This window comes from Mastomys coucha, unplaced genomic scaffold, assembly GCF_008632895.1.
Source record: "Mastomys coucha isolate ucsf_1 unplaced genomic scaffold, UCSF_Mcou_1 pScaffold22, whole genome shotgun sequence".
Classification (NCBI taxonomy): domain Eukaryota; kingdom Metazoa; phylum Chordata; class Mammalia; order Rodentia; family Muridae; genus Mastomys; species Mastomys coucha.
The window spans coordinates 122633681-122644931 of NW_022196905.1; the positions used below are offsets into that span (position 1 = coordinate 122633681).

An 11251-nucleotide genomic window follows, 5' to 3' on the forward strand; every position below is an offset into this window, starting at 1 on the left:
ATACATGTCACAGACCTGGCTGAGGCACTCCAGAAGAGAATGCCACTCAGTGGGGACTGTCCACACGCTGGCTGTCCAAGCACTTTGCGTGTTTTGAGTTCCTTGGTCCTCACTAGGAAGTCTCCACACATCATTTTGTAAACAAGGAAACGGAGCCTCAGAAAAGACTCTGTGTTAGAAACTGGGTTCTTCTCCCCAGCATGTACTGGGACCCGATGGCATGGCTCCACATGACTCTACCGTAACCAAGGTGTCAGAAACTCAGCCTGCATCAGAGTCCGTTTTCCCCCAGCAGTTCATGTGTGACCTTTGTCTAAGGAAGATGTGTTCAGACTGAGAGCTTCAAAAGCCAAAGCTCTTCCTTGAGGAATATTCTGAATGACAGTTGGGATGACAGCTGACTCGTCACAGAGACAGAGACAGGTCAAAGATGGGGTGGCATTCTCAGAGACACGGAGCATCCAGCCCAATTGCATAAGAAAATATGTTTGAAAAAAGAAGGCTAGACAGTGAGTTATTATAGATAAACAGAAGCATAAGGATTCTAAAGGGAACCTGTCTGGGTTAAAAGGAGAGAGCAGTGGGTGAGAACACTGCAGAGAGGAACAGGAAAGTACAGTGTAAATGGCAGGCGCATTAGGATACATGAAAGACCATTTTCTCAAATTTTTCAAAGAACGCATTATTTGAATAAAGAGAAAAGCAGTGTATTAGGGGTCTGGGAAGTGTCGTGAGCTGTTTGAGCTAAGAAATTGGCTCTAGAAGTGGAGTTGCCCACTCCTACTATCTCAGACCTTCATGTGTGGCTCAAAATCTCAAAAATCCTCCCACAGCTCAGCCTGGCCTGACTCTATGACACAGAGAGAGAAAAATTGCAAACAGCTAAGGGAGTAAAGGCGGCATGCCTTGTGACCAGGTAGACGAGAAACCATTTCCAGTAATGTTTACTGTTTACCCCACAGTATAAAAAAAAATGTCTGAGAAGGAAAGAGGGAGAGAAGTTGGGGCTTCATACACAGAGAGAAAACTCAACCTGGAACTGCAGCGAAGCTGCCTCGGTTTCTCCAGCCGGTTTCCGTTGGGCATTTGCTGCCCCTGGTTTGATGATCTTACCTTGGTTCTCCACACAGTCCAGCCTCTCCAGTCATCTCGGCTTGGTGGGTCTCTACCTATCTGTGCTTTTCACTATCTGCCAACTATGCACTTAACCAACTCATTCACAATGGGACGTTCAGCTGTGGTAACTCTACTACAGAGGTACCTCTAGAACAGGTGCTTTCCGCATGCGTGAAAGCAAGAGTGAAAGAAAACTAAAGGAATTGTGTTGTAGTGTAAAGCAATTCATAGGAGGCTACATGTATAAGTATAGGGACTAATCTCTAAAAGGTAATATACCATGCTATTCACTCCTACCCCCAAAGTCAATTGTAGAGAATAAGGAATGAAAAATAGTCAGCCTGTGTCTGGAAAGTTCTGTGGTACTGTGGTACTGTGGGGGTGGGAGTTGAGAGCTGGGGATGGATTTGATCAGAACACATAGTACACATGTATGAAGAAATAAATACAAGATGGGTTTTAAAAAATAGTTAACCAAGCCGGGCAGTGGTGGTACAGGCCTTTATTTCCCAGCACTTGGGAGTTGCCAGGTGGATTTCTGAGTTCAAGGCCAGCCTGGTCTACAGAGTGAGTTCCAGGACAGTCAGGGCTATTCAGAGAAACCCTGTCTTGAAAAGTCAAAAAATAAAAAAAGATAAAAATAAAAAGGTTAACCCAAGAGAAAGCAGGAAGAGTTAACAATGATGTAAAGAACAGATGAGTGCAGAAGAGCAGAAATCCAGACTTAAATCATCTTATCAGTAATGAAAAGTAAAAGAGAGAGACAATCTAGTTAAAAATCAGAGGTTATCAGATCAGGACAACTCAAAGATCCCACCCCCCACTACTTATAAGAGGCAGACTCTCAAGTCAGATAGTTTTGACCATAGCAGGAAGTCTGTATCCAAAAATCGTGCCTACAATTCATTCCTTGGTGCAGCAGAACTGTCAACTCTCAGCTTAGCTATAATGGAGATAAAATCCTTTGGTGATGTGAGGGTCATTGAAGTACAGCCTTATTACAATGAAATCCAATGTCTAAAAATTGTTCTTATTTTGGGCTTGTACCACAATAAGAGCCAAGATTTTAAACTCTACTAAATACAAAACAAACAAACAATCAAAAAGACTTTATATATTTATGTTCATTTAAGAAAATGCTAGTAGTGATGTATTATTTTGAAATATACAGTTAATATGTTTGGAGTTATTTAAAATTTATACTGAGAAAAAATGTATGTATTTTCAGTATTGCTGTAGGCAAGCATTTGCATAACATTGTTAAATTGATTGTTGTTTTATATCAAACAACTTTTATAATACTCATTTTTATTGTTATATTTTATTTAAAAAGAAAATTAATAAAATTTATATTGAGAGAAAAAAGAGGCAGACTCAATGTATAAGGACTCTGAGAATTTGAAAGCAAGTGTTGGAAAGATAATATATGTAAATTCTAGCCTTCAAACACTATCAACACACGAACATCAGACAAAATAGATTTAAAGACCATCAGAGACAGAGTGGATTGTTGGTTATGAGAAAAATGTCATCAAGGAGAGTTCAAGCTTTCAAATACATACAAAACTACTAGATAAACTCCAAAATACATAAAGCAAAAACCAAAAGAAAACAATTATTGTCTCTAACTCGTGGGTCAAACAAACAAAGCCCAGGGAGACCATGGAGCACTGGAAAAGCTCTTCTAAGTCATTTGACTGTATTACTGTTGTTCCCCAGGACCACAGGGCACATATTGCTTTAAAATACATCAGGAATATTCACCAGGGCAGACACTATCCATTACCCCTGGACTCACACAAGAAACTGTATTCAACCCTAAAACAATTACACTGGAAACCAATAATAGTGGTGGGTTTTCTCTTTTGACTATAAAATATTGGAAACTAACTAGTCTGCTCATAACTAGAATTATGAAGAGTGTACCTGGATAATCAGAATATACTTAACAATAACAAAAAGAACACGTGGATAAATAATTAAGAAGCTTCTGTGTCTAAATATTTAGATTTAGAAAACAACAACTTTCAGTTAGTTTTCTGTTTCCCCTAGAAAACATGAGCCAAGACAGAAGAGCCAGGTAAAGCCCCAAATCAGCAGAAAAAAAAAGGACAATCTGATCTAAAATCATAAAAAGCAAAACTCAGCCGAGCCGAAAGCTTCAACAAACACGATTCTCTTCACAAGGGATGAATGTAAATTTCCAACAGCAATTCAAGGGAAGATGCGATAATGGATCTAAAGACTCTTAAAGGATAATATAGCTGGCCACGGTGACACACAGCCTTAGGGAAGCAGAGGCAGGAGAATCTCTGTGAGTTCCGGACCAGCCAGGGCTATTTGGTGAGACCCTATGGGGAAAATCCTTGAGATACCACAATTGGCCTGTGAGGTTTCAACTCTACACGGAGAACTACAGGCAACTAAGGAATGGTAACAGCAGGAGAAACAGCCTTCCTCAAGAAGAGTACACCAACTAGCTGTCTAGTACCAAATGGTCAGCCACACAAATAACATTACACAGACGGAGCAGGCTGTACTTAGTGTGTGTGCACACACGTGTGTGTATGCATGTATATATATATATAAGAGCAAGGAGGGGTATATGGGATGGTTTGGAGGCAAGGGAAAAGAGATGATGTAATATTATAAAGTTAAAGAAAGAAATGTACTTCATCCAAAAAGACAAATAAGAGATGCAAAAGCTAAACAACCCCGTGTCTATTAACTACCTTAACCCTGAAAATTCCAGCCCTTCCTCCAAGAAAACAATTGGTCTGCACACCTTCCATTGCATCCATCAAACGTTTAAAGAGAGATAATGCTGATCCTAAAAACTGCACAGGTGCTTACAGACGACATGATTTTCCAGTCACTGCACAAGGCCAGCAGAGGTCAGCACCCAAACCAAGGGACATTACAAGACAATTGTACACGAATATCCTTCGTGAACATACATGCAAAAATCCCCAGTGAGATCGGAGAGATGGCTTGATGGTTAGGAGTACCCGTTGCTCTTCCAGAGGACCTGAGTCCAGTTCCCAGCACCCGTGTCAGGTGGCTCTCAACCACCTGTCACACCAGCTCTAGAGATCTGATGCCTTCTCTTCTGGCTTCCTTGGGTAACTGTATATACATGGCTCACTTACCCATGCAAACACACACACACACACACACACACACACACACTCATAATTGATATAAATAAATCATTTAAAACAAGTCTCATCTAGCCATAAGCACTAAGTTCCACCCTAAAAGTGTGAGTTATTTAATAGTCAAAGTGGCATAATCACCATATTAACTGAATAAAGAATAATCATGACTTGATAGATGGAGAGATGACACTTAATGAAAATTTAATTCAATCTTGATAAAACTCTGAGCACACTGAGGATAGAAAGGAAGTGTCAGATCCTGATGTTCTAGTTTCCTTTCTGTGGTTGTGATAAAATGTTGATGAACAATTTGGACGAGGAAAGGGTTTCTTTGACTTATACTTCCAGGTCACATCCCATCACTGAGAGGATTCATAGCAAGCAGAAGCCATGGAGGAACTCTAATTACTGGCTAGTTCTTGGGCTCATACTTAGCTAGCTTTCTTATACAGCCTAGGGCTATCTGCCTAAGGAATGGTGCCTCCTACAGTGGGCTGGACACTCTTGTTCCAATTAACAACCAAGACAACCTCCCATAGGCCCATAGGTCAATTGAATCTAAGCAATGCCTCAAGGCTCTCTTCCAACATGACTATGGCTGTGTCAAGTTGAGAGCTCAAGCTAACTAGAATACATAGTTCTTGTGACCAATAGCCCACAATAAATGATTACACTGTTTTTCATTCATCACACCTAGAAGCCAGCAACAAAGCAATCCTGGTTGGCAGGAATCACAAACCAGTGGAAGCCTCTTCTTACATCAGAACTCTATTGCACGTAAAGGACTCATATCGGTTGCTTGGGAGACACTAACAGAGACTCTTTTCCTCTCTCACCAAGAACTTCCTTTCTTTGAGCTCAACTTCACCCTAACTTCCAAAACATCCTCCCCAGGCAGGCTGCAAAAACAGACGCACAGTGATGGAACCAATGGACACTCCTTTACACACCTTGCCTTAGGCAGGGACCTGTACATGGGCATGACCAAGTTTTCATGACATGGTTTCTTTCTCGTCTTTCCTCCTGAAGACAGTCACACTGGGTTCACAGGACACCACCTCATCTTTTATTCTTCTCTCGGATATACAAACACCATCAAGTGTATACATGCATGGGTGTGCCCTACACTTGTGCTACACTTGTGTGGGCTGCCTCTGCTTCAGATGCCTACTAGGACGCACAGGTATGGACAGGATGTGCAGTTGCAGGGATCACAAACACTCGAGGAGATTGGAGCAGCAGCTCACTAACGTAAGAGTCCTGGGTCCTGTCTATACAAGAAGACCTCCGGAAGCCTGATGTGTCTTATCCCCGAGGGTATTGGAGAGGGTAAAAGGGGTCCCGCTCCCTCCCCGTTACAGCCCAGAAGGCAGAGGAGAGATTGGTCAGCGCTGTGGCAGCTCCGGTGGATCCCTTCATCTTTTGTAGCATTCATCAGTGAGTATTTATAATGAAAACCAAGAAAGAAGGGGAAGCATTAGAAGTGTAGGCTCTTCAGCTCATGATTCCCCTTGGATGTTGTTGGAGGAACTACGAGGTAGTAGGTAGGGCGTAGCTGTCCACTCCCAGAGGTGACCTCATTCACTTCCTGTCTATAACATTACATGACAGCCTCCGGCAGACCAAGTACTAAGAGCTTGGCCCCATATGCTATCCAAGAGCCAACTCTAAAACCATGAAGAGGCACCATGTTCGGAACTTCCCGCAGGGCGTTTGAGGGCTTCCAGGGATAACACAAGACTCCTATGGTCACCTCCTCTTGCCTTTCCCTAACCATGCAGATTATACCCTGGCCTCCTCCCCTCACAGACTCCCATGAGGATAGATATGGCTCACCTGCCGGCAGCGTGGAGAACTCCACACAGGCCTCCTTCTTTTCTCTCTGCTCCAGCGGCAACTGCCAGGGCATCTGGTGTGGCTGGGCCAAGACCTTCACCTTGTAGGCCATATTAGGCCTGAGGTTGAAGAATTGATACTTGTACCTGGCTGCCTTCACGATATCCAGTTCCTCTTCATTGAGGAAGATGGTATGGCTGTAGTTACTGTTGGTCGGCAGCCATGAGAGCTGGGCAGAGATCTGTGTGATGTTGTCCACACGCAGCTGGGACGGTGCCACCACCACATCCTTGCCCACCAGCAGCGTGCACTGTAGCTCATCCGAGTTTCCCCGGCTCGTGACGCACTGCACGGAGATGCGGTAGGTGCAGGCGGCCGTGTTAAGTTTCTCAATTAGGGCCTTAGTTCTCCTACCCAGGGCAAGGCTCATGCGTGTCTCTTTGTCCACCAGCACGTTATAACTGTTCACAGTGCCCCAGCCAGGAGGCACAGCAGGGGGCTCCCAGCCCACGATGACACTTTTGGCAAGCTGTTTAATAAGGGTGATTTTCCTAGGGTAAGGCACAACGTCTTCTCCGATGTCATCGATGTTCACGTCCAGGGTCCCCCCACCATTGTCGGCGATCCCCGAGTCCACTTGAGTTGGAGAGTGAAGGTGAAGGATGCTGTCACGCTCCAGACTGATGCCAGAGTGGTTGAGAAAGTTCTGGTCCTGCTCACTCCCCAGAGTACCAGCCAACCGTGACTCATTGTCCTGGATAAAATCCACAAAGTTGGAGGGTACCAAGCCCCTCTGCCCATCCAGAAGTTCTCCTGTTGGATACAAGGATAGATGACACTCACCATCCTCCAGGAGACCCCGGGCTCCGCAGTACTGGCACATAGCAAGGCATCACACAAGTCCACATGCCTGTCCGTCCCCTCCATGCCCTCTGCCTGCAATAACCCCACCCATCACCAAGTGTGGTTTCCTGGTTCAGCCCTAGGAGAACCTGGCTGTATACACCAAGCACATAACTGGAACCAGGAAGCTGCTTAGTAAGAATTAGAAACTCATGCTGACTGAACGCCCAGCACTGGGAGACCCAGGCACACAGTTAGTGCTCAATAAATACTAGGACAAACAAGCATGTCAAATCCATGGCGTTGGGAGACTAATAAATACCTATCATTTTTTTATCATGTGATTACATGATCAGGGATGTGAATAAAGGTGGCTCCTACTAAACTTCAGGAGCACCTGTGTTTCTAGTGTCCATCTGATGGGAAACGAACATGCTGGACTGGGCTTCAGAGTCATCTTTTAAGTAGTGTGGCATAAGCGATTACTATACAGGTGGCTTCTGTAGAACGGCCTAATTCTTTGTGTGTGTGCATGAGTATGCATGTATGCATGTGTGTGCTGGTGTATATGCACACACACACACATGCCTCCGTATGTATGCATACATGCATTCACATGCCTATGTGTGTCTGTGTGTGTACATGTGTGTGCGTGTATGTGTGCGTGTGTGTGTGTGTGTGTATGTCCATGCATGTGCCTGGGTGTGTCTGTGCATGTGCATGCATATGTATATGCATGTGTGTATGTGTGTGTGCCTATGTGAGTATGCATGCACATGCCTTTGTGCGTGTATGTATGTGTATGAGAGTATACATACACATGCCTTTGTGTGTATATGTGAGTATGCATACACAAGCCTTTGTGTGCATGTGTGTGTGTGTGTGTGTGTGTGCATGTGTGCACAGCAGAAACTGCCAAAAGTAACTATGCAGAAGAGCTTTGTGCTCCAGCACAAAAACAAAATAGTATCCTCCCCACTTATCACAGAATATCTCAAGAGAGACCAAGTGACTCTAGGAGGTTAGGGCACTATGACCTTTAGTTTGTTCCCTACCAGACCCCCCTGCCTTGGGGGAATCTGTGACATGGCCTGTAGAGGAAAAGTCTGCCACACAACGAGGATTCATATTGTGTTCCTACCCTCTACTTAGGGTATGGGTCTTGAGGCAGTCTACCCTTTGTACTAAAGAAGTCTGACCTGTGGAAGTGATGGTGGTGCTGATGATGATAACTACCATAATGATGGGGATGACAGTGGTAATAATGGTCATAAGGTAGTGGTGGTGAAAATGGTGCTGGTGGCAATGGTGACGAAGTAATAAATATGGTGGTGCTGGTGATGATGGCGATTGATAATGGTGATGGCGATGATAATTATGACGGCGATGATAATTATGACGGCGATGATAGTGATGGTGATGAAATTGTGATGGTGTTGACATTGGAGATACAGGCAATGAGGTAATTATGATGGTGGTGATGGTGGGTATAGGGATGGCGGTTGTGATGGGGACAATGATAACAGTATCCACCATTTAATAAGCAATGTTCCAGGCTCCATTCCAAGCACTTCCTAGCATGCAATCCCACCTTCCAGACACAGTGAATAGTGAAGGCTATTGCTATGAGATACACTGAGGCACAAAGAACAGAAGCAAGTCCCACTGTCATAGACCATAAAAGCTCGAGTTTCAGAACCTCTTTGAGTGAGGTCCTTGGAGCCTTTTTAGCCTGTGCACAAAGCATGATGGGAAAATTTCAGGGACTCCAACCAGGCCATCTGGCAGTGGAGCTGGGCATTCTGTTGATCCTACAGTGAGATACACCGGAGACGCACCTCCAGAGCCACAGTGCTGCCCAGGGTGAGGACTGCCCACTCAGTCGGCCTCAGCTGATGATGTCACAGGAGCAATGCAACCTCCCATAGGTGGGCATCTGGATAGCAAGTCCCAGAGCTCCCAGGTACTCTGAGAAACAATCCAAGCTCATGGAAGAGAAAACCAACTCAACAAGGGTCCCTCCCTCTCAGGAGACTAGGGTGAGACCAGGCCTTCCCACAGAGCAAAAGGTCAGGGGATGGCCAGCTCCTATCTAGAATCAGAAAGTGGGGTCTGGAGAGGTGACTCAGCACTTCAGAGCACGGGTTACTCTTCCAGGGAACCTGGGTTCAAGTCCCAGCACCCACATCATCACTCACGACCACCTGCCACCCTAGTATCAGGGGATCCGATGCCCTCTTCAGGACTCCACGGGCACAGCACACATGTACACAGACATACATGCAGGCAAAATGCTCATACACATAAAAAAGAAATAAAATAAAACCATAGAGCTGATTTGGGAAGCAGGGCACCCACAAGTACCACTGTGAGACTAAAAGCCAACAAAACTAAGGCCTTTTTGGGAGAAGAAAGCCTGGTTCCTTTCTGTAAACTCTAGAGGTAACTGGAATGGGAAAGGGGTATGAAGAGATAAAGCTGGGCCCCTGAGTCAACAAGAATCTTGAGGCCCTTGTGGATAGGAAAATCATGCTCAAGTCGCATGATGGCTCTGGCAGAAGGGACATGGATGGGCACTTTAGGGAGTATGGTGGCCTTTGGTTTCCACCAGTGCCCTGTCCTCAGGAGACACAAAAGAACTTTTTTTAATGTTGGTCTGTATAGAACATGTACAGGGTGTTTTCTGTGTGTGTGTGTGTGTGTGTGTGTGTGTGTGTGTGTGTGTGTGTGTGTTAGAAGCCACCTAGGAAGGAGTCCCAGTGCACAAGAGGAGACACCCAGGCTAGTCTGCAAACACTCCATGGTTTTACAAGGGGCTGGAGCAACCTCGAGGTTGAGTGTCGATCTGTTTCTCATGGATAATGAGAGGTGACTGTACAGCATCCATCAGTGTCAGCACAGAGCTGCCCAGCAGCTCTGCCAAGACTCCCAAGTGCCAGCCATCTACTGCCATTAACACTTAGAAAGCCAGCTCCACTGTCCAGGCAATCATCACAGAGGCATCTCTGGGGACAGAGAGCAAGCAGCCTGAACTTGCTGGAGCCTGGCACATCTCCCAGGGCCCTGGCAAGCCGGTCTTCTGCATGGACCCAGTCAGTGCCCACCAACTGCAGTGCATCCACAGACCTTCATAGAACCCGTCCTCATCCATGTCCCCATAGACATAGAGGTACTTTCCCGCCGTGAGAGGCAGCTCAGCTTCTGGATTCTCATTGGGCCCATCGAAAGGGTTGTAACTGCAGGGAGAAGAAGTCTGTACGTTAGTAGCCCTCGCCAAGGTCTGTCGGGGTTCCTCACGCCTATTACATCACTAATGGTACCACAGTTCATGCTAGCGAGATCCTATGCCTCCTCTCAAGCTTCCTCTGGCTAGCTCACATCAATAGGTTAAAGGTAACTCTAAAGCCATTGAGATCACTTTGAGTCTGCCATCTTGTCCAGACATCTGGCTCTCATGTGTCTCTTTCCCCTGAACTTCACATTTCCAAACTAATGAGCTAGTACAAAGAAAATAGATGTTGTTGCTTTTACTTTTAATGATTCATTCATTTCTTTTAATGATTCATTTCTGTGTATGTGTCTAGGTATGTCTATGTGCACAGGTGTGTGCAGTGTCTATGGAAGAGGACACTAGATCCCCTTGAGCTGGAGTTACAAGCAATTGTGAGCTGCTTGATGTTGGTGCTTGGAATTGAACCTAGGTCCTCTGGAAGTGTATCCTGTGCTCTTGACAGCTGAGCCATCTCTCTGAACCAACCTTTAAAAACGTATGTTGCCTTTATGTATCGACTCATTAAGTTAGAACAACATTATACATACTACTTAACTTTTTGTTTTGTTTTGTTTTTTTGCCTTACAATGTAGCTTACTGTATTTCTATCTTGTGAAGTCTGCCATTGCCTTTTGTGGTGGTTTGAGTATGCTTGGCCCATGGGAAGTGGCACTATTAAGGGGTGTGGCTTTGTTGGAGTAGGTTGGAGGAAGCAAGTCACTTCCTTTGGAAGTGGGAGTGAGCTTTGAGGTCCTTTGCTTAAGCTCTACTTAGAGTGGAAAAGATCCTTGCCACGCACACTTTGCATGACGGCGGTATTTGAGGCGTAAACTTCAAGGAAAGTCAGTCTCCTGCCTCCGCATTGTCGCCTGGCACCCCAAACTCAGAGGTGGCCCAGATATGTCCTCGTACTTGTGTGCTAGGGGCCCACCAAGATATCATTTCTTTACAACTAGTATGAGAAAATTCGGACATTGCTCTCTGACCTTCACCAATGTTCCAACATCCTAGTCAAACCCTGGCTTGG

At 45.2% G+C, this 11251-nt stretch overlaps 1 protein-coding gene across 11 annotated transcripts in view; it reads right to left on the bottom strand.

Moving 5' to 3' along the window:
• The window catches only part of Rimbp2 (RIMS binding protein 2), a 193847-nt gene that overhangs the window by 31882 nt on the left and 150714 nt on the right, over positions 1–11251 (bottom strand). For all 11 annotated transcript variants that reach the window (XM_031338055.1, XM_031338058.1, XM_031338054.1 and 8 more), the window contains 2 exons: positions 10080–10189; positions 6111–6923 (listed from right to left, as the gene is read on the bottom strand). In XM_031338055.1, coding sequence (XP_031193915.1) covers positions 6111–6923; positions 10080–10189 — 923 coding nt within the window. The remainder of the gene's footprint in view (positions 1–6110; positions 6924–10079; positions 10190–11251) is intronic.